Raw genomic sequence first — 27,441 nt, 5'->3', positions numbered from 1 at the left:
TAAGTGAAAAGAATCAGCAGTGTAAATAGATGGATTTATTTCACTAATGTAGGAGGCACTTTAAAGGCAACTGTTCAACAGCAAACTTTAATGTCAGCGCAGATTTAATTAAGTCAGACCACATTGCATTTCTGAGCACTGTATTTGCAGATGTAAACCAGCACAATCCCACAGCCTTAGCTGGAGCTTCACCCATCTACAACTTCAAACCTTGATAGAACTTGTCAAGTATTTCAGCTGACTCTCCTTTCTTCCTCTTCAATTCCCCTGTAGCTTTTCTCCTGCTGTTTCCCCCCCCTTTGTCTCTGTTCTTTTAGTAGCTCTAAAGATTCTGATTCTGATTCTCCATGTGGTCTCAAAAGGTTTCTCTAGGATCCTTTCTAATCTGTTTAAGAGAATCATGGAATAATCTGGCCAGGGAAGGTGCCTCTGAAGGTCACCTAGTCCAGCTCAATGCTAATTTCCAGGTCAGCCTATGATGCCATGCTCTAATCCGTCAGTCCTTTCTCTTTTGTGGACAGCAGATCCAATGGAGCTATCACCAATTATTCTAAAACCAATGCTACTTTTTCATCTCACTCTTTAATGATACATTTTTTGCAACTGTTTCTTATTAAACAAGCTTCCATCATTCTCCAACTTTATTTATTTATTGCATCCTCATGCCTGTCTCCATCATTATACCTCTTAATGTCACAGCAAACACACTATTTCTATGCATTGTGGATTCTATGATGGAATTAGGTTTCTTCTTAATAAAAATATGCCCCTTTCTTTGATATACAGGGTTATATTTACTCATCACAAGACCCAAACCGATTCCATGTGGACAGAAGTGAGGTTGAATGACCGCAGCTTATGGACCAAAGCCATGAAGGTAACATGAACACGGGTAGCTAAAAAACACTATTTTTTCTCCTTTTCTCTGCACAGCTAATCCACATTGCAACTTCAAATTAAGCCTTTGCATAATATCTGTAGAGCTTTCTCCTTTTGTTAAATACAGTGTTCAGTGGTTTCTGAAAGGATTTATACAGGAAGGGTTTGAATGCCAGACCTGGTCTAAATCACTGTGCACCAGCAAAATGTGATGGCAGAATCTGTCCACATCTCAAAAATTACCTTTGGGATAGGAAAGGGGGGATTCTTCTGGGTTTCCTGGAACCCAGACAAATCAACAACTCCATACTCTATCAACTGTATGACCATCAACTCTGACCACTGTAAGAACCTGAAGACTTTCGGTAATGCAATCAGGAAGCTTTATGGAGATCGTATGATCAAATCTACTTTAAGATGGGAAACTGCTAATAAATCTTTCACTGAACTGCTCAACATAATGCATTAAATGCTTTAGTTATTTAGGTGTTAATAAACAATAACAGTATTTACACGTAGAGTATTGTGCGTGTATGATTAGCACAGAGGGGCCGTGCTTATCTGAAGGGCTTCGAAGGGGTTTAGCAGACACTGGTCTGTGCAGGCTCTGTATGAGGGGGGCATGGGGCACCCTGAGCGATGCATTCTGAGTAGCCCTACTCAGAAGACTTGTAGAAGCCTTGAAGTGGGGTGTGAGATGTCTGCTGGGGCTATCACAGATCTCAGTCCATGTACATCACAGTGTCAGTCCCTGCTTTGTGTGGAGGTCGCTTTCTCCAGCGCTGTGCCTGCGGGCCTCACGGTACAGCTGAGCTTAGATCAGCAGGGTGCCTGTGGGCTGAGCGGAAGGTGCTGGGACAGTCCCTAGCTGCACGGAGCTCTTCTTGGGGTGAATTTGGGGCTTCACGGCTCTCCTTAACAACCAGCTCTTGCCTCATGAGTCCGTTTCCCTCCCTCTAATGACACCGTTCTCGAGCTCTCGGACGTGAAGTGCCCGGCGGCCACCGGCACGGAGCCCCCCCAGCCGCGGGGCGCCGGCTGCGGGCGGAGGAGGCGCCGCGCTCCGCCATTGGGCAGCGCCTGCCCCGGGGGCGGGCCGGGCCTGGGGCCCGCTTTGAAGTGAGGGTTCGGGGATGGCCACCGCCTGAAGGCGGCTTGGCATCCTCCTCGTCGACTGCTGCAGGGGCGAGGGAGGTGGAGGAAGGGAGGGAAGGAAGAAGGGCCGCCCTCGCCCACCTCGGCGGCGGAGCGGAGCTGGGAGTGGATGCGAGGGGCCGGGCGGAGAAGGGCTGCGGGCGGGGGGCGGCTTCCCGCCTCGTGAGGGGAGACGCGGGCGGGATGAGGGAGCCGAGCGGCGCGGGGGCGGCCCGGGAGGTTCGCGGCCGCTGAGGCGGGCGGCCCGGGGGGAGCTACGGGAGCAGAGCGAGCCATGCGGGGGGCCAAGTGGCTGGCGGCTGTGCTGTGCCCGCTAGCACTGCTCGTCGCCAGGTCGTGGGCGCTCCGCCTCCACCCGGGACAAGGTAAGAGAGCCGCAACAAAGGCGGCGGGAGACCCGTGGGGTTGCGGAGGGGCCGGCGGGGGTGGGGGGGCTTTCTGCAGGGAGAGCCGCCTGAGGCTGAGTCCCGCGCTCTCCGTTGCAGAGACGCTAGTGAAGCAGCTATCCTCCTATGAAATAGTCACACCTGTCCGGGTGAATGAGTTCGGAGAAGTTTTTCCTCACACGCGTCACTTCAGCAGGAGGAAAAGGAGCTCGGAGCCCGCCGCTCACCGCACTCACTACCGGCTCAGCGCTTACGGGCAGCTCTTCCAGCTCAACCTGAGCGCCGACGCGGGTTTCATCGGCTCGCAGTTCGCTGCTGTGCACGTCGGGGCCCCGCGGCAGCCGCCCAGCCCCGACCTGCGGCACTGCTTCTACCGCGGGCACGTCAACGCGCAGCAGGCGCACGTGGCCGTCCTCAGCGTCTGCGGCGGCCTGGTAAGTGTGTGCGCTCCCGGCCCCATTCATCTCCTTCCTGAAAGGCTCGCAGTGGGATGCAGGGCTGGAAGCTGTCGGGCTTCGTTCCAAGGGGTTGGTCATGCAGTGTCTTGGCGCTGGTGGCTCGCAGTCGTGACGGGATATACAGACGCTGCTTTCAAAGAGGCTTTTGCTGGCCGGTGGTGGCGTTGCTTGATGTAATGCTCCGAGTTGCATCAACCAATAGTTAAAAAGGAGAAAACAAACCGTGCCTCAGGCTCATGGAGCTATTGCTTTGGTAAAATGATGCCGCTAGTTGGCATCAGACAGGTGTTTGCAGCCAGATGGCTGTCACTTACTTGTAAGTTTAGAATAATAGTTCTTCAGATGATGAGAGAAGGCTGAGTGTTGATATTTTCCTGTGCTTTCAGCTGTTCTTAGAGGTGTCACGTTCTTGGAGGTGCACAGAATCACTTCCTAGTCATCTTTCTGTTAAAGTGAATGGGAAGTTCCCTACTATCTTATCTGAGACTGTGACTGTAAAACGCTGCTTCATGTAATTACATTGAGCAAAGAATTCAAAACTGCGTGGAAATAAATGCTGTACCTCTACTTTGAGAGCATCTGTTATGTCTTATTAGGGGCATAATGAAGAAGTAGTACCATACCACTTTCTGCCAGAGCAGTTGTTGCTGCATTTCATAGTTCTTTGTCTAGAAACAAGATGAGGTATCTGACACTTTGCTCTATCACTATGAGTTACTAAAGTGAAATGAATGGAAGCTGTAGTTACTGCCACACTAGACACTGAAATTTCAGTGCTTTAAAATAGCTACACACATCAATATATGGCACTGTAAGTCTTACTGTAAATGCAGGTTAGGGTTGTGTGATCCTTCTTATTGGCACAGTATAGATGTACAGGGCTTCTGTAAACTGGAAAAATCCAGTGACAGAATTTTCCTATCTCTTTATAGTAGCATATAGAAAATAGAATGGAGTTGAGTGGAAACATGCTGAAGAGTGTGATGTGTGTTGAAAGAAGGCTGTGTGTGTGTGATGGACAAATATAAGGAAAGAACTGATACTTCAAAGAGAGACTTGTATTGTCTACTGCTGACTGTTGGATTTATGGTTATATGCCACCTTGTCTTTGGGCTGAGACCTTTGGATTTGAGCAGGTCTGTGGAAATTGCTGAAGAAGAAAACATTCCAAAATGTTAATTCTGTGTGCATCACAGCTTTGCCTGTCTTGCTTTGCCAAAAGATCTCATTGGTTCTGGTCTGCTTCATACAAAACCCAATTTGTTTCTATACTAAAGCTCTCTATTTGTTGCATGCTTAGGGCACAGAAGGAGTTGATAAGAGGAGTCACAAGTAGTTGCAAGTGTTTGTCATGTACAGTTCATTCATATAGCATGGCCCTGAGAATGGTGCTGTAGCCTACACAATATAAATAGAAGAAGCTGTCTAATATTTTCTCTTCATTACTTATTGCCTCTTTTAATTATCTTCTTGCAAATAGTCAATTTTCATTACTTTAAGGGGCCATATAATGAAAATGACTTACCTGAAAAATGTGTACGTGTCATACTTCAAAGCTGTCCCAACAACCTATCATTTGGCAGTTCTCAAACTATCAATACAATGCTTCCTTTGCTGTAATAATTGAAATGTCTTTATTTTCTTTTTCTGTACTTCATTTGAGCTTTGCCATCTATACTGTGCGTTATTCCCCTCAGAAGCCATTGAACAGCAGTAAGTTGAACCTTTACATCTTCTAGATGAACCTTATGAACTTCTACTGTGTTTCCTGGGTGCACTTCCAGGCTTCTGTCACTGCCTGGCTGTCAGAAAACCCTGTTCTGGGCTACTACCAAATGCCTTCCTCTCCTGGAGTTCCCTAGACCTTCTCATGCTGTTTGTTCCACCATTTTTTGCCAGGCAGGCATAGCCTTGGGGTGTGTAGATGTCCCAACCTGTGACACCCCAGCATTATGGCCATCTTTCCCTTGTTAATGAACCTGGTGATGTTTGGCAAAGAGAAAGGAGAGCCCTGCATGGGTGGCTGGCCCTCTATGGGATGTGGTTAGCTTTCATGGAGGGGCTGTGAGGGGATAAGGAGACTGTCACAGCCAGCTGATGTATGTGCAGAGTATTCTCCAACCTGGTTTGGTGCCTTCAGCCCACTGTTCTTCCTCATTCTTTTGGATTCACACTCCTTGTGTGACTGATAGTAGAGAGCACTTCTTTGGAGGAGAAGAATGGATTTAAAAGGAAGGAGATAGAGGCTGGGAGGGTTCTTTCTGTGGTATCTTGTTTTCCCTAAACACATTCTGCGCTGCCCAGTGCAGCTGTCCTTGTGCTGGAGGACTAGAAAAGTTAGTGAGAAGATCTTTCTTTCAGGGGTTCTAAAATATATTTGCTTTGTGCATTCAACAAATGTACATGTGTGAAAATAAGCTAGTAAGTGATTTCTCTTCCACTGAACAATACCAAGCTTTGTTGATAAATGCAGACTATGATAATGTTAAGTGATTTTAAGGGTTGCTGCCAAGATGTTTCTTCTTGTGAGTGAGTAGAAATTAGACTGTGGTGACTTGGCATCTCTGTATTATGTTTAAGTAAAATCCATTCTTTCTAGGATCTGTGTTCTCCCATGCGAAACTTCTGAAAGTTGCTCTTAAGATGTACCCGAGAGTGATCTGAAGTTGCACCATGTACTTTATGTAGGCTCCTTTCCCCAAACTGTGCATCACCTGTGCTAGCAGCTTTGCTGCTGCTTCCCAAGTTCCTTGTTTACTTGCCTACACTGTCAAGCTGAATGTTTTTTGTTGTTTTTTCCCCCTAAGCTCCTTCTTTTCACCTTCAGTTAAGCCTATTTCTGAGTGTGCCAAGAGCATGTACAACCCAGAGTACCCATGGAACTTCGCTTAATGGCCCCTGACACCCTGTACGCAGTTCTGTTGTGTTTTGTTTCAGAGTGTGCCCTGGGTTCAGGGATGCAAATGGCAAAGGGAGGTTAGAAGGTCAGTGGGAGCCTGTAGTAATTGCAAGGAGGGAGGCTGTAATTAGGGAAGTTTGGGAGGCTGTCAAAGGCAGGAGGTCATTTGTAGTGATGGCCTGAGTGCCTCGTCAAATGTCTGATTGCATAAACACATTTCTTACTTCTTTAGAGTGATTTTTTTGAAGTCTTGCACTTCATTTCACTCTATTTTCTTAAGATCGGTATCTCTCTTTTACTTTCACTGCATTGGTCTGTTTTAGCTTCCTCCTAACATGGGAAACAAGATCTGCTGGGAATGTCACTGGATTCACATGGGCTAAAGTGACCTCTCAGACCTTATATTAACAACAAAATGAGGTGAAGGCAATTTAACTTTCAAGAAAATGTAGGCTACAACTTCACTGACAAATGCAAACAAGTGCCAATTTGTTTTTTATTCCACTGTGAGATATCACTACTTATAACTATTTAGGTAGTTCTGAAAGGTAGTGTGTCCTACCTTATTTCCATGAAAGCTATGATAGCTACAAAGAGGATGATAACATTATTTGCTAGCACAATTTCTCAGCTGCAAAACAGTATTTTCCAACATAATCACCACCATTAGCAGATTTGTGTGGATGAGCTGGTAGAGATGTTCTTCATTTTGTGGTGTGGCATCTGTGCCTGTCCATCCAGAACTACCTTATGTTTCACGTTGCTGCTGCTGAAATGAACCAGCCACTGTGGTTACATCTACTGCTTGGCATCCATAATGGTTCAGCAAGTGTTAATGAATGTCAATGGAAGTCTTTTCTGGGAAGTCTGTGAGCATCTATAAGTCACATACTAGTTCTTACACATTTTTTTTTTCTTTCATAAACAAAGAAAAAGTCATACTAAAATCACAGAATTGTAGGGGTTGGAAGGGACCTCTAGAGATCATCGAGTCCAACCCCCCTGCCAAAGCATGCTCCCTACACCACGTCACACAGGTAGGTGTCCAGGCGGGTCTTGAATATCTCCAGAGAAGGAGACTCCACCACCTCCCTGGGCAGCCTGTTCCTGTGATGTCAAGACAATTCTTGTATGGACAAATGTATCCATAGAGTGTCATAGGGTGGCCTGGGTTGAAAAGGACCACAGTGACCATCTAATTTCAGCCCCCCTGTTATGTGCAGGGTTGCCAGTCACTTGACCAGGCTGCCCAGAGCCTGCATTCTCCTGCTTCAAGACATGCTGTGCTTCCACACAAGTCAGAACTGAGCAAATGCAGGCAGAATTAAAGCATTAGATGAACTGAGCAGCTGCCTAGTTCACACAGCTGAGATGCTGTGTAAACCTGCATTTTAAAATTCGAGTAATGCTACCACCTTCTGTAATGGTCAGAAATTGGCTGTCATGGATTCCGGGAGATTGTGCTTTCTTGGGGAACAGATGGGCTTTCCTGTGAGATAATAAAGTCTACAATAGCTTTAGTTCTCATTGCTTTTGTCTTCATTTTGTGTAGATGTAAGATTGCGGTAGCAAGTTAGGTAGTATGAGAAGAGGTCATATTTTCTGGACACACACAGATTGACAATAGTCTTCAAAGCATGTACTGCAACTGACTAAAATGAGGTGAAACTCTCTCTGTACCTTACATGTGGTAACTGCCTGATAGCTGTAGAAGGGTTTTTTGGAGCTGTTTTGCTTCTCTAGCCAAGTAAAAAGTGTTTCTGTGTTTTCTTAAATCATTCATAGTATCATAGTCTTGTGTGGGTTGGAAGGGACCTTAGAGATCATTGAGTCTGGGATTCGAGCCTCCTGTGTAGCAGAGCGGCACTTCTACCACTTGCGCCACAGGGGGGATTCGAACCCAGACATTGAAGCTTCCATTGAAGCTGGACAGTTCTTTCTAACCAGAGGTAATTTGGAAATGTGTGTTTTTCTTGTTCACTGAGACAGACAAGATTGTGGTGGAGTTTCTTTGAAGTCTGAGAGTTTGGAGGACCCCTTGTGTTTGCATTCTAGAGGAGTACTTAGTTTGATAACTTGTTCATGAGTGTTTTATAGTGAAATACATTCATATGTGTGTATGTTTCATTTCCCAGTTCCATTATACACTGTGTGAAACAGCTACTTTTCCATAATCTTAATGCAATATTTCTATGGCGAAAGTTCATTTGTCCAACTGAGTTCTCTGCAAGTTTTACTGATGAATAGTCCCTCACATTTCCTTTCACTCCATTGGATCTTATTTGTTGTGATCACTGCAGGTTCTTCTACCTGCTTTTTCTATCTGTCTTTGAGATAGCTTTTATCTGTGCTTTATTTTTTTAATATCCTTTCCAGTTCTCTGCTATACAGCTACCCTGTTACTACAAATTTTATTTATATGCTTTCAGAAATGCCATTTTTTACTTGGCTTCAGCCAGGCTTTTTACTGCCTGGAGTAGACTTACAATGTGACTTTTAGGGTATCTATGTCTGGATTTTTCCATTTCCTATGTGGATAGGCTTTCCCTTATGCCATTAGATGGAATGTAAACAGTCTTTTTGTCTTCCTGAGTGAAAGCTTGATAGTATTCAACCAGGATCTAGGCATCTATCTATCCAGACCAGGACACTTCTGAGCGTGAGCAGTTGCATTATTAGTTCTGTTAGAAGTGTTGATTTAGTCTGCTGGAGGTATGATTACTGTCTGCTAATGAAATCCTAGTGTCACAAAATTGGTAGGCAAAAACACTTAGTGTTCTGCTACATAATTCTTTCATTAGCTGGGTTATTTTTTCTATTGTCTAGCTTATTTATTGTTATTATTTTTTTCTTTATTGTATTATCCCAGTTTAACGAGTAAGCTATGACTCTGTCTTGCTGTATTTCTCTAGTTGAATTATCTTCTAGTAGAAATGTCTTCTGCAGGTATTGTCAGCCTGCAATAACCATTAATTAACCTGTACCCCTTACCTTTTTCATAAGGAAACATTGTAACTGTGGAGCAGGCAGAGAAGAGGGAAGGGTTTACTCACATGTTTGTGAAGAGCTCTGAATTAATGTGACATGGGAGGGGGAGTAATAGAAGAGGAGGGTATTTTGTAACTTAGTTTGAATGTGAAAGTATCCTTGCTGTAAACTCCTTGCAGGTTTTTGAGTTGGAGTTAAGAACCACTCTGTAAGGGCTTGAAAAAACAGGAGTAGAAGTTACCTGGGAGAGAGTCAGCCAGTTTAGAGTCATGTTTTCAAGACAATCATTCTAGCATTTTTCTGAAGTCATTCCAGTTTTGCTGTTGGACATATTAATTCCATGTTTCCAAAACCTGTTATATATTCCTTATGTTTTCCATGTGTTCTTCAAAGTTGTAAGTGGATACAGTATTTACTTTTACCATAAATTGTGCAATAGTTGTTTCTACTCTTGAAATAAATGTATTGATGAGGACTGTGCAGTTTTAAGCCACTTCAAGCTGGTAAGACATATTAGAGTGAGTATCCATGTTCATCTCTTTAATCTTAATTCAATATAAAGTGTTTTAACTCATCCAGAAGATTAAACCCAAGAAATAAATTATCATTCTCATATTCATTTTCTTACAAGTTTCCTCAAGTCTGTATTTATGCATAGTCCCGTGTGGTGTTCCCTCTTTCTTTCTTTGGACCACTTATTTATAATGTATGGGAGAATGTTTTCAATCTTAAATTCAGCTTCTACTGAAGAGATCTTTTAAATGTTCTTCTATCTGTATCTAAGGACAGAAGTAAGATGTTTAGGGCAGGTTTCTTGTTACGTGATTCAAGATGCATCTGTAGTTAAGTAAATCTAGTTTGTTTTTGATTTGACTTCCTGCAGAAGCCTGGGCTCTGTTTCAGCAACCTGCCTCTGAACTTCCAGGTTATCTGGTTTTATTTGGTTGTACAGAACTTTTTAATTATTATTTGGATCTTAAAGCCCATTTCTTTGGGTGCTTAATTCGTAGGGATGACTCTGCTTGTATTTGCAGCCTGACACCAGATGAAGTATCACTCTTGTGAATGAAGTACTGCCAACCAGGCAGAGCAAAATAGCTGGTGATTGAATTTTGTTGACCTGTATGTTAGGAAAATGAAGAGATAACATGTAGTTAATCAAAATAAATCTCTAGTCTAAGGATTGGTAGTAGTGATTTCAAGATTGGCTTCACTTAACATTTTTGGCTGAGTTCACTGCTGAGATGCTGATTTCCATTTGTTAATCTGATGACAACTACATTTGAGCATTGTGGTCTCCAAACACTTGGATTATTTTAGTATTGCACTTCAAATTTGTTTCATTGATGTGGAATAGTACTTAATGTTAGCTTGGATTTTTAAATTGCAGATATAATATACTGTTTAAGTTAGAGCACTGAGTTTTGTTTTTGTGGTTTTTTTTCTTTGTACAATATATTCATTTCACATGTTATAGAAAGACTTCTTATCAGCTTGGTTAAGAGATATGCAGTAAATGTTATTGGACTGCAGGTGGGATGCATTCCTTACCAGTAGCACTCATTGTATTTAGTGATAGTAGTTATTAGTTGTTTATCTGTACATTCGGGAGAGAATTGGTTTAAACTTCTGTTCTTCCTTTTAGTTACAGATTTTGCTCAGCCAAAAACATGTAACTAAACAGACAGTTGATCCTGCTAGACTGTAAGAATTAATTGCCGGGGGTGTGAAAAAGCGAGAGGGAGAAGCTAACAACTCAGTCTAGAATTCAGACATTAACAAATGTCTTGGCTTCCACTCCTTTCTATGCAGTTTCCTCAGCAGTCCTGCTTGGTTATACCCAGATTATTTTTTACTTCAGTTATCCTGGTTTTACAAGGCCTGTGAAAAGATTACATACAATATATTGTTAGTGTGTCTTGATTATATTGCTGATATCCTCCTTACTTATGAGTAAGGTGGTCTCCTGTGTGTGTGTGGGGGGAAGTGGGGGGGAGGGACGGACAAGACTCTAAAGAACCTTTTTTACCTTCTGGCTTCCACTTTTGTCTTGTGCAAACTTATTTTCATTGATCTGAAAATATTAAGTAGTTTATACCATGAAAGTTATAAAAATTTCATATTTAGTGGAGAATAAAGCAATTACTTCTCTTACTTTCAGATGGGCACCTTTAAAGCACACGATGGTGAATATTTTTTAGAACCTCTGATGAAAACGGATGGAGGTGAACATGAAGATGAGCATAATAAACCACATCTTATATACAGACATGAAGAAATTAATAGAAAGTATCAGAAATCCCATAAACCTTGTGAAGTTTCAGGTATAGTTGCACTTTCCTTTTCAATGCAATTTTTCAGTTGTTAGTTCTCTTTTTTAATTTTTTTTAATTTTTTTTTTTTTAAAAGGCAGGTTGACATTTTAAGATGTTTGTCTCCAGATTGTTTCACTAGACTCACTGTTTTTCTTTCACATGAGTTTGGCAAGAATTACATTCTTCCCTGCCACTGGGTGATTTAAATATAGGAGGAAATAGGCATGTAATGGTGCATCTTGAAGTTTCAAGAACTCTTGATTTGTTTTTACGCATCACATGTGTTGTTCTGTATGTAAACACTTAAACGACAGATCCATGGGAGTTGTTGTTGCTCACAGTCACAAAAGATGATATGTTTATTTCAAACTTAAAGAAGAATTTGAGATGTATGTCCTCAAGAATGAAAGTATATAGTATTACTTATGTAAATGTTTTTTCTTTTTGGATATTTTAATAATATTTTCATACTACAAAATGCACCTTTAAAACTATTAAAAAAAAAAAGCAAGGGGACTAATTTAAATGCATATTTTCTGGATGTGTCATAAGTAAATGACTGTACTTTCATAGTGTAGTAGTATGTGAGCTAACTAAGTGCTGTAATTTTTGAGCAGGAACATATGCAGAGAATGGGAAAGTAAAACACAAACCTTCATTCCTCACAAGGAAGTGAGTAGAAAGCATCATACCTTAAACTAATGGGTTTTTTTAGTAGAGTGGAGAATTTCAGAGTTAGTTCTCATGGTTGTGAGTCTTCATAGTCAGAAAATGTTATGACAGAAAGTCACCTGAAGTTTCCATTGAAGTATAAAAGCTACATAGAAGATTAGAATTAGGGAGAATTGATTAGGGGTTCATAGACGAATTCTAAGCAGAGGTACCATCTACTTAATGTTAAATGTTACAATGTAGAAGCCAAGATCCTATCTGAGAGGTGATCTTAACCTTTGCTGCTATAATAGTGCCATGTTAAAAGTATCTTTTATTGTCTAAAACATTTTCAAGTCTGCTCGGAATAAATACCTTTATTTTAATAGAAGCATGTGGGCTTCATTTATTGAGTCTTGACCTTCAGTATTTTCTCTGAAGCCCAAAGAAGGAGAATGCAGGTTAAATTTGGTTCAGTTTGGCATATAAAAACATCTTGTCTAATTCCATTCTACATTTTACATGAGACTGGAAACTGTTTTTATGCATTTTGAATCTGTTTGTGTTTCAGAATTGCCTATGTAACATTGAGTGCATCTGAAGAGAAAAAAATACCAAATTTTACCTTAAGGAATGTCTGGCCAACTGTTTGAAAGTATGAACTGTGAAAGTAGCATAGTTTTGACTAATATTGTGTACTAAGTATGATTTTGGAAAAAATCCTAGATCACGTCATGTTGAAAGTCCTGCTTTTTCTGTAGATATATAATGCTACATTTACAATCATCTTCCATTGAATAAGCTCCAGTGAAATACTTTTTTCTGAAGCTCTGAAGACTGAGTCAGGGTTTACTGCCCAATTATTTTTGGGGCTAGGGGGCACTGCAAAGGTATTCATGAAGGAAAAAGTATTTGTGTAGTATTTTTGTCCTAAATAAGATATTTCTCTATTTCAGTACTAGTTTCGCCATGTTACCTTGTTTTCTTAAAGGGGAAATAGGTTTGTGATCATGATAATTGGTTTTCTAGTTAGTGAATTTTGACAAGGTTAAGTGGAAAGGCTTCCCAGGTAGAAGTAGTATTTCTAGGTTAAACCGCAGGGTCTTGGTCAGGTTGTGACTTGTAATGACAATAGTGATCCATCTCATCTAACTATAGATATTTTACATCTGTGTTAGTCATTCCTCCTCTTTTTATATTTGGAGGAGAGAAAGGATCACTTACTCTGATTCACATGACTTATTTTAGATATGCTTGTTAGGGTAACATGATTTACTAACTGGGAATGTGTTTCACTCCACTTACTATAAAGAGAAGGTGTAGATGATTAGGCATTTTAACATAGGTGATTTCTATGATCTGTCTGAAAATAAAAAGTTACAAAAGTATTGGGTATATCTGACTTTAAATCCTTCATCTGTTTTGTTGTTCAGGATTGTTTCTGACTTGTTCATTGATATAATATTGCAAATATTAAATCTTAAATCTTTTGTCTTGAGTTGTTTTACCTTTATAGCATTTCCTAATGTTCTTTGTAATCTCTAATATCTGTACATCTGATTTTTTTTTTTTTCCACATTGTGAATGAAATGCTTTAGTAATAGCTGCTACACCTTTGAAGTCTACTTCAGTTCATCTTCTTAAATTGAAACTGGATCACAGAGATTACGTCTAAAGTTATCTAGCCAATTTTTCCTTGCTACTTTTTGGTTTTAAATCTTCCTGTCAGAGAAGGATGTCTGATACATTCCTCTACTCATAAATCCTGTTTCCTTAATACAGGGAAATTAGAGGAGTTTGATGTAATGATAGGTGTATGATGGCTATTGTTCATCTTCTTGTTGCTTTTGTGTTCATAAACAAAATGAATTTTATTTAGTGTAGTACTAAAGTTGTCTTGGCTAGTCCACAGACTGGTCTTCAGCTCTTATCCTAAATATGGGTTCTGGTTCCTATTTTTTCCAGTGTTCTGAAGTTTGAGACTCTTACTGTGACTTAATAAAGATTAGTTACTGCTTCAGACACTTAAGTTCCAGAGAATAGTGAGAATTTTGATATACATCTCACCTAAGTATGTTCATGTGGGCATTGCTGAAGTGACTGCCTGATCAAGGCATGAGTTTTCTTCAGATATCACGTGCCCCTGGAGGTAGCAAATTAAGAAAGTGTTAAATACTGAGACGTCTCCAAACTATATCTGTTAGACTCCAGTCCTATTCTTTGAATATTAATAGAGCAGTCAAGAAAGTTACTTGTTATATTTATATAGCTTATTTCATATATAAATGAAAATGTCAGTTTAGGACTGGAGTCTATTCTTCATAGTTTGCTGTTGTTGGTGGTGTTGTGTTTGAATATGGCTATTTCAATTAACTATTTTCCATTCTTTCATTGCTTAAGCTCTAGTTCTTATCTCTTATCTAACTCCAGCTTTCCTCTTTGGATTATACTGCATTCTAGGAACTATGTAATACTGCTGTGTCTTCTTAACTTGACATTAAATCCATGTATGAAAGAACTATATGTTAATATTCCTTCTATGTGTAATATATTATCCTTGCATATGTATCCTTGTAATATATATCCTTGTATCAGTTCCTTTGGAAATAAGATCGTAATTATAAATTTGTTTTGTCTACTTTAGACAGAGTTGCATGTCTATTTTTAGTTTTAGAAACTGAATTCTGCATTAAGGATTTTTGTTTTTTCTTGTACTTTATAGAAAAGGAGGTGAAGGAGAGCACTTTACTACATCTGAATGTCAGCAGTTTGAATGAAGAGAGAAACATTTTACAGAAGTCTCCAGATTTAGAGTATGCTTTTAAGAACTTGTCTATGGAGGATGCTGGCAATAATTCACATTCCCGGAAAAAACGTTTTCTTTCTTATCCAAGATATGTAGAAGTGATGGTTACAGCTGACACCAAAATGGTTCGTCATCATGGACAGAATTTACAGCACTATGTATTAACACTGATGTCAATAGTAAGTAAAACTTAAGTACTAGCAATTTTGGAGCTTTTTTTTTTTTTCCTGTTCTGATGTCTTCTCTCATGCGACTTCTATCTTCTGCTTTCTCTGAATTCTGTATTAAAATAGATTCCATAAACAACAGCAAAAAACAAGTAGGACCAAAATTTCAGATTCTGCCTCTCTTCAGTTAAATGTAGTGAGGTGTGTAGGTAAAATGCTATGCCGATTTCCTGATTTGCTATTACATTAAAAGAATGGTCAGGCTTCAGTGAGCTAAACATAGTGACTAATTACAGCAGACAGAGGTTAAAAGGTACTGTGAAAAAATGCTTGATTATAGCAATCCTCGTTTTTCAACTAACTTCAGATTAACATGGGTTAGATTTTGAATTGGCATTATTTGGTTCAAGTAAGAATTCAACACAGCTCAACTAAAAAGGTGTCCTAAAATATTCTGTATAATTACTTCTAGATCTCATAACCTTCATCTGTCAAATAAGTTTAATTTATGTGAACTGCATTTTATTTATTTATTTATTTATTTTGGACTTGCAAAGAAGTCACCTACATTCTTAGTCTCAATGGAAATACCTGGTTTAAATAAGAATTAATCACTTGACCTGTTAGCCATCATCTTGTAGATGAGCTGAGTTGCTCTATAGTTTCCACTGGACGCAATTACTTGGCACTACATACATCTGTGAAGCAAATTAAGAGGTGATAGACATTGAACTCCCATCTGCAGCCTCACAAAAATGTGTGTGTCTTGTATAGACCATGTGTTACGTCTACTAGTTGCCTGCTGATGTGTAGTATGTTGTCTGAAATGACATAGATACTGATAGGTAGGCATCTGAACTGAGTTCAGTACACTGTCATGATCAGCTCTAAAGCTGTCAGCAGTAGAGGTGCTGTCACCTCCTATACAGATGTAGGCATCTAAGTTTAGAAGTTTTAATGTGTCAGACTGATTTCAAGCAGGAAAGTTCTGTGTCCTTTTAAAGTGTGAGGAGAAGGGGCATGGAAAGTTTTTTAGAATGTAAAAGTTACTCTTATTCTTCCTTTTGTGCACATTACAGTGGGATTAGTTACAGCAGTGCTATACCAAGGCTGATCTTATTCTGCATGGTTGTATTGTATCTCTGTGTCCTACAAAGGAAAAAAAAACAAAAAAAAAAACGTACAGTGAGATAGGGTATTTTGTGTGCAGTCTTCATGAGTTGCTCTGTGATTATGGCTAATTACTGGTCTAAAATTTTTAACTTCTTAAAACACTTGTTTCCTGCATCTGGATCTTATAATGCTTGGTTTTCTATGTCTTTTAAGTAGTTAGATTTCTACCTGCCAAACTGCTGCTAATGAGTCTATGGAACTTTTTAAGATTAGCGTTAAACAAATTTGTGTTGAATGGGAAAGACCAGCTACTTGCTAAATATCTTGAATTCCTTCTAGCAGTATCTGTCAGTGTTGTAGAACTTGGGCTTAGTGTAGTTGTTGTTGGCTTTGAGGTAATGGCATACAACAAAAAGGCTACTCCATTAATATGAATTTAATATGGTATTCAGGATGATGTACAAGATCTGGCAGCAGTTATTCCATGTGTACATCCATTTGTTTCAAAATTACTTTTAGGAATAGGTTTTTAAAAACTTTGTCTAGAAAAGTTTAGTGGAATTTAATAAAAATATGAAATCAGATTCTAATTCTAAAAACTTGTCTTCACAGTCTGGTTAACTTCATCCCTAAGAATATGTATCCCAGATTAATGTCTTATAATTATGAATTGTTTCAGTTGGATTTGATGACCTTTATCAGTCCCTTCCAACTCCCCTGCTGTGAACAGGGATACTGTACAGAAAATAATACAAGAATGATGGTATAATAGATAGCCGAAAGGTTATTTATAGGAGAAACTCACCAATGCTGATGCCTTCAGTCTAGCTGGAAAATGCTGAGGCTGGTCACCCAGTCTCCACAAAGAAGTGATCTCCAAAAGAGTGCCTTAGTGGTGGTCAGCCTTTAAATGAAGTCTAGGAGAGGTGGAGTCAAGCTCCACCCCTTCTGGGAGCACAGCTGAATTACCTTCACCTGTGCTCCCACAGCTGAACCAACACTTGCCTCAGCTGATTAATCAGAGGTTCGGACTGTGAATACCAGTTTTCCATACAGATACCCACAGCTCAGAGCCCTATCCTGTGTGACCTTGAGTTTCTCTGAGGATGGTGCATGTACCTCATCTCCGAGCAACTTCTTCCAGTGCATCACCATCCTTATATATAAAACAAAACAACAACAACAAAATTTTCCTTATATCCAACCTAAATCTCTTTTCTTTTTGCTTCAAACTGTTTCCTCTTGTCCTGTCATAACAGACCCTGCTAAAGAGTCTGTCCCCTTTTTTCTTGTAGCTCCCCTTTAGATACTGAAAGGCTGCTATTATGCCTGTGTGGGGCCTTCTCTTCTCCAGGCTGAACAGCATTAGGTCTTTTAGCCTTCCCTCTTAGTGGAAGTGTTGTTGTTCCTCTCCTTTAGGAATTTCAAATGTGGCTATAGAATCACAGGAAGAGTTGTAGAGGACCTCTGGAAGTCTTAATTCCTTACACGTGTTCATGTTAGTGTTTACTAGATTTGTTTGACAGATTAATATACAATCTTCATTCTCTTCCTTCTCAGAATAGCAATGCTTCAGTAAGCTGGTAATAAATGTAGAGAATGACTACCACTCTTGGATATATAATCAATATTAGAATTTGTCAGTATGCAAGTGTATTCTTCTTGATCTATTAATGTTTGAAATGCAACTCTTTAGTCTTATTCCATTACCCATAAAAGGAAGAAATGAAACTATTCTTTCTATCATTAAACAGGTAGTTAAATTTAATAATCAAAGCTGGTACTTGTCTGTTCAAGCAACTTCTACTGTTACAGGAAATTTCCAGGTTGCTGGCATTTTAAATGTATCAAGCATTAGTCTACTCATTCTGAAACTTATATCTTAACTCTAGATACAGACCTTAACTCCAATATCCAGTTTTGGCCTGAGTTTTGACAAAAACTGAAGTTTATGCATATAAATCTCATTACATTTTATTGGAATGTAGGTATTTAGCTCCCAGAAGACCCCTTGGAAACTTGATCCTTGTTTGCTTTTTCTTCATATTTGAGTATCAACAAAACCAGTGAAGTAAACTTGAAACTATAGGATCCTTTTTTTTATGGATGGAAAATAAGAACTGAAATGTGCTGCTGAATATTTTTAGAGTTTGAAGTGTCTTGTCACTCATCCAATTCTACCTGCAAGGGCTTAACTCAGCATGCAAATAATCCCACTGAACTAAAGCTGAAATGCATTTTCTTATTTCTCTTAAATTGCATAAATCTTTGCAAGATGATTGTTCATAATATTTATTCAATCTTGGAGATGGTTTTTTTTGTTTTGTTTTTTTTTTTGACTGAAATATGTATTTAAAAGTGGATTCTTTTTGCCATAGGAATGTTTAGGACTTCATCAAAATCTTTGTATTGAAACAAAATAAACAGTGGCGTTATTTAATGTGAAAAGATGAATAAAATAATGTGACCACTCCCCACGTTCTTCTTTGTTCTACCAATGTTGTATCAACATAGCAGGCTGTGGATACTGTCTTAATAGGCTTAGTAGCCAGAGGACTCCCTCCTAGGCATGTTAGATTGTAACAGTTCAGGGCTCAACTGTAAATCTAAGTCTTAGAAAGCAAGCAAGAATTCATTAAAATACTGGAGTTTACTATAAAAATGCTAAGAACTTGTCACATTTCATTTTCATGATATATTTTGTGCACTAATCTAATTTTCTTGATCAGGTACCTTATTTCTGACATCTTAAAAGAAATTTACTGTTTATACATCATTATTTTTGTAGACTTCTTAGTCTATTGTTAGTTTGCTTGCTGCAAGACCTTTGTAATCTTGACATGTCAAAAAAAGCTTGACATGTAAAACCACCTGCAGTACAACTCAGTTGGCCTGTTAAATAGGGGAATTGGCTGCTTGCCTGTTCATGTGAGTGCCAGATCTGGAGTATGGGAGGAGAGTGGCCATGCGTTTAAAGAAGGGATTGAGACTGTGCTGATTTAGAACACTCTACTTGTCATGGGACTGTAGAATCATAAAATCTTACTATTCAGTGCTACAGCGGTAAGATCTTAACATCACCAGGTTCTAACGCTATTTTATGTTGATCAAGACTCATTGTTAATGTGGATTGTACATCTCTGTGCTGAGAGACTTTTACTTTCCACTGTTTTATTCTTTGGTCTGCTCAGATGTGAGAGGTTATAAAAGCTGCTGCTGAAGTGTATTGAAATAGCACTGCCATTTTTAATAACGTTTTATATAATCTATAATTCACCGAGATGTAAAGTGGAAGGGCAATGAGTGACAGCTCTTAACAAGGATACTAAACTTACGTTTCTGAACTCAGGATTTTGTTATGAGTTTTTTCCCTATCTACTGCTTGATGTCTACCAATCATGTATTTTGCTTTCTTTTCACTCGGGTCAGTGTATGTTAACATAAAATAAGAAGTATTGAAGGTTAGTATAATGCTAAGTAGAAACTAGAGAGCTGGGCACAAAGCTGTTTCTTGCTTAAGCTCATTCCTCTGTTATTTTATTTATTTATTTATTTATTTGTTTGTGAATATAAAACCACACAGTTGTGTTTTCTGTAATATGCTGTTAAAAGGAGAATGGCTGTTTCATTACTAACAAAACCAGAAAGTTACCATAGAATGGCTTGGGGTGGAAGGGACCTTAAACATTGTGTAGTTCCAACCCCCCTGTGCTGTGCAGGTTCATCAGCTTCTGTGTCCTCAGGCTGTAAAGGGCCCCATCCAACCACACCTTGAACACCTCCAGGCATGGAGCATCTGCAGCTTCTCTGTTCCGGAATCTCACCACTCTCTCAGTAAAAACTTTCCCCTTAACCATCTAATCTAAATCTCCCCTCTTTTAAAGCTGTTCCACCTTATCTTGCTACTATCAGACCATGTGGAAAAAGTCTGTCTCCTTCCTGTATAAAGGCTGCTTTGAAGTACTGGGAAGCTGCAGTGTAGTCTCCCTGGAGCCTTCTCCAGGCTGAAGAAGCCCAGCTCACTCAATCTTCCACTGCAGGAGAGGTTCTCCAGCCTTCTGATTGTGACTCTGGGTTTGTTCCAACCATTCTCCATCTTTCTTGCACTTGGAGCCTCAGGCCTGGATGCAATACTCTAAATAGGGTCTCACAAGGGCAGGCAGGGTAGAGGGGGACAGTCATCTCCCTCTCCCTGTGGCCATCCTCTTTGAATGCAGCCCATGATACTGTTGCACTTCCAGGCTGCACATGCGTGCTGCTGGCCCATGTTCATCATTTCCATTCACTTCCATCCATTAGGACCCTGAAGACTTTCTGTGTGTGGCTGCTCTATAAGTATTGTTTAAACAAAAATTTCTGAGCTAGATTTCTTGTGTACCTTGACATGCAAATATCTGTATGTACAAAAACCCACTACCTTCTATTATACACTGACTGTTCTTATGGATTTTCTAGCTCCAGGGTGCTTGTATGGCAGATGTCTTAGTGCCTCACAGTGTTCTAAACCTTGAGGTCTATCAGGTGATACAGACACAGAGATTTTGTAGCACGTTAGCAAGCATATACTTTCCAATCTTTACAGTTGGCTGCTGTTATTATTCTTTATTCTCGTTTGGTAGTTTGTTGTTGGTTAGGCATTTGCTAGTACTTGTCTCTCTGTCATTCACCTCAGTCATACAGTGTTCAAGGTCTGGCCCCGTGGTGAAGTTGTGTTTATAGAAGAGACCCACGTAGGACTTCTACAGAAGTAAATGTTTACCAAACAACATTATTCTCTGTGTGGTGTTTTTTTAAAGAGATATGTTTGTTCTTTTTGCCTTAAATGGAAAGTCATTTGGACTTAGGCAACTTTGCATAAGAAATTTCTATATTCCTTTAAATAAAACAGTTTTATACTGGAATATATAGAACAGAATGGGAACTTGGAGAAATAACACAGCTTTTTCTTATTCTCTCTCAGAGAAGCAATAAATGTTGTGATAACAACTTTATCTCATTACTTCAGAAAGTTCTGGGGTATTATGAAAAATATGACAAAATCAGGATACAGCAGTGGAAGAGGTGAAGGAGAAATGCTCAAGATCCTGGATATCTCACATCCTTTCAGCACTACAGTGATAAACAGGAGATTGTTGGAGCCTGCTGAAGACACAAGCTAAGAACTGTTATGAACTTTCTTTTAAGTGACATGAATGTATTATCCTGATACCATGGCTCCATGTAGCAGATCAGAAAAGGAAAAGCAGTCTTGCAATACAGTGTTTAGGGAAAAAAAGAACTGAAGAAATTCAATTCTATTTAGGTATAGAATAATATATATATATATATATATACTATATAGATAATATAAATATAGATATATATCATTTATTTTCTGGACTCTAAATGCACTTGATCATTTTCTAGCCTCTTCTGAACGTGGCAGTTTGCAGTGTCAGTGTCTCAGTGTAACGGACAGCTACTTCAATGTCAGCAAGAGAAGCTGCTTCCAGTAACCCAGCAACAGCAGCTTGTGATGACAAGATCCATCTTGTAATGTTTGGGAATTTAATGAAAATAAAAGCTTCGGTCCTTTCATGGAAAAATAACTATCTTCATCATGGTTCTTGGTTTCTCCTTTCTTTATTGTTTTGGTCAGAACTGTTGTTCCTGTGGTGTAGATACCTGTATCAAGAGTATGAAATGTTCCTTCCTTTGAGCTGTACTTCCCTTCATCTTGACTGTTACATCCTTTTGGGAAGGCTGGATTTAGATCAGTGATGAAAGTGGGCCTGAAAGTTGCAAATAAATGGTGTATTCTATCAAATTCTTGTCCTGTTTCATAATCCGTTTTATGAATGCTTCCAATAAAGAGAGATTGAAAGAGATGTTGTGGTATATGGGAGCAGAGAGCACTTATCCTCTTTTTCAATAAAATAAGAAATAATGTCATATTTGAGAACTTTCTGCATTAATCTATCATTTCAAGTCTCAGCTGGTAATTTTTAGTCTGTGTGTTCCCTAGGTGAGCCTTCAAGATGATTTTTCTTTTTGCATGCATTCAGCCTGCCTGTAGAATATACCTTACCTCACAGGCAGGGGCATCTCGTTACCATCACAGTCTTGTTCCTCAATCTTTCTAAAGCAGCAATTACAAGTAAACTTTTGACAGTCCTGAAAATGCCCATGAAATAGTGTGTCTATACTTCGACTTGAGCATGGAATTAACAAGAGCAGTGCTAACTTTTAGAGTTAGTAGATAATCACCAGTTTTCAAACTGTGTGAAAGAATGTTTTCGGTTCTTGTCAGAGCTATTGGCCTTAGGTGTCTAAATGACATGATTTCAGACCTCCTGTCTGCTCTAGACGGGGGCAGACAGTAGTTGAATGTTGCTTAGATGTGATGTTCAAGATCCTACTACAGATGGTCTTTGGATGTCCAGCGAGTATTTTCTCTTATGCTTAGTCTGATTATGCATCTTCTCTAATGTATGAGCCATTTCCAATGGCTTCTGAAGAAAGTGCTTTGCCCAAACATTCTCCATTGGCACTGTCAGCAGGAAAAGAAGGAACCTGCCTCTTCATTTCATGCTGGGTTCTTTCCACCTTCCATTTTCAGATTTTGTTTGCGAATGATACCTGTTGAGGTTACACAACTGTAACAGATTTCTCAAGAGCCTGTTACTATATATGAAGAAATTGGCTACAGTAAGAATTAAGAACAAGAAATGCCACATTTTAATCCTAAGAAGGCATTAGTTTGGACTCTTTCCCTAAATCCTTCTAGCCATCCAGGACTAAAAATGGGTTATCTTCTTACATACCTTATTACTGGAGGCCTTTATGAAACTGAAGGGTAATGATACACTGAAGCCTATGATAGTCCTATTTTGAACACTTCTGGCATTATTTGTTGTCAACTGAACCTAGTTCACCCTAAATCTAGTTCTCTATGACTATTCTAACTGGAATAAAGTCTTGTAGAACTGGACAGATCCTATATCAGTATTTGACCAATGCATGCAACATCACTTTACATATAGTCAGTGAACTGTAACTGTTTCCTGAATTTCAGAGTGTCTGTTCAAAAGCTGAGACCTTCTTAACTGGATTATTTGTGTATTTAATTGAAAGATATTTATTTCTATAGCAATGCATGCTCCAACATTAAGTAGTCCGGCTTTGTTTTATGCTCTATAAAAGATCTTTCTGTTATGATTGTACATGTGTCACCTTGTATAGGTTTGTGTTGCAACAAGTAGTCTGGTTAAGGTTTAGGTAGCTCTTACATCAGCTGAAGTGTTAGGAGAGTTCTTGTGGGCTTCTTCTCCCTGTAGAAGGCATTATAAGCCAAAGAATCTTGCAGGTCTCGTCTCAGATTCCTCTTTGACTTGATTTTGGAGTTCCATATCAATCAACTTTCTGTTTCTTCTTTGCTGAAGAGAAGAAGAACTTGGAACAGTTGGGTGTAATTAATCTCATACATCTGTTAGACATCTAGTCTCCATCCATTGTAAGCGGCTGAAGAAATGTAATAATTTATCATAGTATTTTGTTTGAAAATACATTTGCCTAAATACATATCTTCAGATGGATGCGTCTGGATGGCTATTTGTCTGTTCTTCTTCACTGACTATTGAAGGAGTCTGGACAGATAGCATAATGTTAGTTACATGAGATAAGCATATCAGTGTTTTGTTATTTTAATAGGGCAGTTCATTCAGGAGAATGACTAGACTGTGACTGTTTCCTGAGAAGAATATATATATATATATTCTTTCTAGATTTGTTAGTCCATCTCAAGCCATAAAAATACATTTTCTGCTAATTTGTGTTAGCTTTAATAGTAGTAGAACAGTTAATTGCATTCAAATTCTGGTAACATTGCATAAGTTCTCTTATTTGCATTTATAGTCCTTGAGCTATAGAGCTGTAAAGATATCTGTTCTTTAATAGGGATCTTTTGAATGTTCTCATTCCTAGTTGAACTCTTCAGTGAGCACTCAAGAGATGCTCCTCAGAATAACTGGACACTTGCTAGTTAGTAACCAAGAATGGAATCCTTTTGGAAGGAAAAGACATTAGATAGTCAATGTTTTCCACATGAATTCCAGAACTCTGACTATCTCCCTGCTATTATGTGTCCTCTATGTCTTGCTTGTCTGTCAACAAAGGAATGAAGGGTGGTGCAGCATATTGTGCTCTTACCCAGTTTTGAGAACAGGATGGTATGAATCACGGGGAGCCAGGGCTCTGTCATTTCCAGCTTTTAGCAGAATTACTTGAATTTAGGTATGTAGGATCTGCACACAAGACTGTGTCTTCGCAAGCAGTTTGAACCAGTTGTAGTGTAGGGTACTTCCAAGACAACTCTAATCTGTACTGTTCCCTCGGCCAACACTCATGTTAAAGAGGCAGCACCCGCAATGAGGCCATGTTGGTTGGTATAACACAGTACATACACACACACACAAAACAACCAAAAACCAAAGAACTATTCCATTGGATCAATTCCTTATCATTTTTCTTTTGTAGCCTTGTAGACTTAGTCCAAGCCAGTGTGGGGACTAAACACAGTGCTTCTGTGTTTAGTGGACAACATTCATTTAGATAAGGCTTAATTGATAATTGCTTTAAGCCAAATAGGGGATTCCATATGGATGGGATGTCTGAAGCTGTTACTGAAAGTGAATTAACTTTTTTACTGCCTTTATGAAAAATAGCTTTGGTTTACTATGGTATATGGAACTGACACATAATTTTTACTATCTGGCTGCAACATCATAAAGTGTCCATTGGCTATGTAAATAGAAATTTGTAAATGAGGAAATAAACCTTTGTAAAGTGTCAGGTATGTTTTCAGTGCTGTCCTGCTTCTATTAAAAGTACAGGCAAAAGTTTATTGGTTCCCATATACTTTCTGAAACACTATAATGTTTTAGGTGTTGATTCCTCAAATCATGTGCATAAACCAGCTTGTGTTTATGACAGTTCTGCTAACATTACTCCATTTCTATCTGTGATATTTTATCAGTAAACTACAGGTATTACAATGTATATACACTTACTCCACTAATTTAATTGAAATAGTGTTTAAGTGTTTCAAAATTATATAAAATTGTAACTATTTGGATATTCAATAACTGCATTTTTAACATCTAGGAAAATTATTGTTGGATAATGGATAGAGAACGGCACTGGAGAACATCAGATAAATTCTCACCTTGGTGTGTGTAGTGTGAGATATTTTGATGCAGCATCGTTGTTTAAAACCAGGCATCTACTTCGGGTTTGTTACCGAAACCCAAGGGTAGAAAGGCAGAGGTGGTTGCCTGAGGCATCCTTTGCATAACTGCCTGTTATTCTCTGATAAGACATTTGCATGTCAACATGAAATATGATCTGTCAGATGAGTTTAATATTCTAACCATCTGATTTTTTCCTCTTTAGGTTGCAGCAATCTATAAAGATTCAAGTATTGGGAATCTTATAAATATAATTATTGTAAAGTTAATAGTAATTCACAATGAACAGGTAGGAAAAAATATTTCTTAAATTTCAAAATGTATAAATTTGCATTATAATTCTAAACTTGAAAATATTTTATGTACTTTTATTTTATTTTTCATTTAACTATATATTTTATATAGAAGAGAAGAATGAATGTTGTATGTTCTGGTACCACAGTGCAGGTCTAATTAATGTATGGAGAGGTTAACTACACAGCCTCAATTTAATACCCATATTTCTCCAGTTGTTTATTAGTGCTTCCTGTTGAACTAAATGTGTTTCAGTTAGAAACAGGGTGAGAGGTTATGGAGTAACTCCCTTAAGTGTTGTTAGACTCATGCAAATACAACTGAGAAATGGCAGCTTTCTTTGAGGGTTTTTACTGAGAGTTTTCAGCACTAACAGTTATAATATTTTAAATTATAAGAAGTGTACATTTTTCAGGTGTATGTTTTAATAGTTATTTATCATAATTATTTTGCCAGCCTATTTTTCTGTACCTAATATGTGAGGCATTGATTAATAAGATGGGGTCTTATGACTGATTACTTTTAGCTAAATTAAGATCCCTATTCTGAAAACAAATTTGTGTGAATAGAATCTTTCTGACTCCTTTCTGTGGCTGTGGAGATTAGGGACATGAATAACAAAATATTAATTGCAAATATAAGAATACTGCCACCAGTTTTTTTTTGTTTCTTTGGTATTCCTTAGGAAGGACCAACTATCACTTTTAATGCAGCTACCACTCTTCGTAATTTTTGTATATGGCAGCAAGCGCAAAACATTTTGGATGATGCTCACCCTTCTCATCATGACACTGCTGTTCTTATCACTAGGTATGGTATTGAAAGAGACAATTACCCAGCTAGATGAGACAAATGTTTCAACTTTTTTCTTAGCTCATCATATTTAAATATCTATTGGTAAAGTTCATAATTACTTGGAGTGGATAGATAATATCTTACACTACACTCACCCCTGGTGATCATTAGGTATTATTTAGATCTTAAATTTTTAGAAGGAATTGACATCTTTAAACATTGTGCATGTACATGACAGGGACATGGTGATATACAGACAGAAATTAGCTATTGCTAATTAAGTGATGATCAATGCCTTATTAGCCCTGGCATAATTAGAACTGACAAAAGCTCACAAATGGAAAATGTCAGAGTGGAGGCTCTGATGCTCATTCATTGAGATACATTCTCTCTTGTTCCTTCTTGTTAATTTTTTATCCATGTTCAAACCAGACACATTGTTGTACTTAAAACTGTGTTTGATATTTGTCCTGAATTTTACATTGTTATTTTGGCAGCTGCTCTAGTGCATGTATATTGGAATCTGCACACTTCCAGCAGCATTTTACACTCAAATACATGCGGGAGAAACAGCTTATTTTATCAGTTTGCATTCTTTGCAAGCTAGATAGGATGTCATTCTGTGGGCTTTTTTTGGTGAATGTAAATCAATTCTCTCACAAGAATGCAAAGATTAAAAAGACTGCAAGAATAAAAATTTAGAATTGAGATTTATAATTGCTGTAACTAATGTAGCAACAGTGAAATACTTTTAAAGAAAGCATTTTTCATTTGCTTGTAATTTAAAATAAGTCTTTTCTTTTAAGGGAAGATATCTGCAGAGCTAGAGAGAAGTGCGATACTCTAGGTGAGTTATATTTTTTCCATTAGTATTATTTTATAGCAAAATCTGTAGGAGGATTTTACTGTAAGATTTAAGAAAAAAACAGAAAATAGATATAAATTTAGTTGCCAGATGAAATCATTTCAGAGCTGTTCCACAGATACTGTTATCTTGGGTGCTAGCTGGTTTTGTGTAAATCTGGTTGCATAGCTGGTGCATGGCTTTTTCAATTCCTGTGCTATAGTATTTGCTTATAGAATCATTCTTTCTACATTAAAACTCATTCTATTAGGCTTTTGTAAAATAATTCAATTTTCCAGGTTTGGCAGAGCTAGGTACAATGTGTGACCCACTACGCAGCTGTTCTATAAGTGAAGAAAATGGTTTAAGTGCTGCTTTTACTATAGCACATGAGCTTGGACATGTGTAAGTACCTATTTCCCAGCAGGTAATTTTTTTTTTTTTATATGTCTTTTGAATATGACCAG

The 27,441-nt window shown here is 38.6% G+C and overlaps 1 protein-coding gene across 6 annotated transcripts in view; it reads left to right on the top strand.

Moving 5' to 3' along the window:
• The first annotated feature begins 1,974 nt into the window (after nucleotides 1–1,974).
• ADAMTS20 (ADAM metallopeptidase with thrombospondin type 1 motif 20) overlaps nucleotides 1,975–27,441 on the top strand; it is a 78,748-nt gene continuing 53,281 nt past the window's right edge. For all 6 annotated transcript variants that reach the window (XR_014942182.1, XM_032443192.2, XM_085536343.1 and 3 more), the window contains exons 1-8: nucleotides 1,975–2,399; nucleotides 2,520–2,854; nucleotides 10,927–11,089; nucleotides 14,454–14,716; nucleotides 25,247–25,330; nucleotides 26,021–26,145; nucleotides 26,937–26,977; nucleotides 27,274–27,379. Coding sequence is in view for 5 of the 6 variants with exons in the window: in XM_032443192.2 (XP_032299083.2) it covers nucleotides 2,309–2,399; nucleotides 2,520–2,854; nucleotides 10,927–11,089; nucleotides 14,454–14,716; nucleotides 25,247–25,330; nucleotides 26,021–26,145; nucleotides 26,937–26,977; nucleotides 27,274–27,379 (1,208 nt within the window). In the remaining variant the exon portion in view is untranslated. The remainder of the gene's footprint in view (nucleotides 2,400–2,519; nucleotides 2,855–10,926; nucleotides 11,090–14,453; nucleotides 14,717–25,246; nucleotides 25,331–26,020; nucleotides 26,146–26,936; nucleotides 26,978–27,273; nucleotides 27,380–27,441) is intronic.

The sequence above is a fragment of the Coturnix japonica genome, chromosome 1 (genome assembly GCF_054131305.1).
Source record: "Coturnix japonica strain WE chromosome 1, WE-NBRP24, whole genome shotgun sequence".
NCBI lineage: Eukaryota > Metazoa > Chordata > Aves > Galliformes > Phasianidae > Coturnix > Coturnix japonica.
The sequence above is the reverse complement of the archived record's forward strand: the minus strand, read 5'-3'. Positions and strand labels throughout refer to the sequence as shown.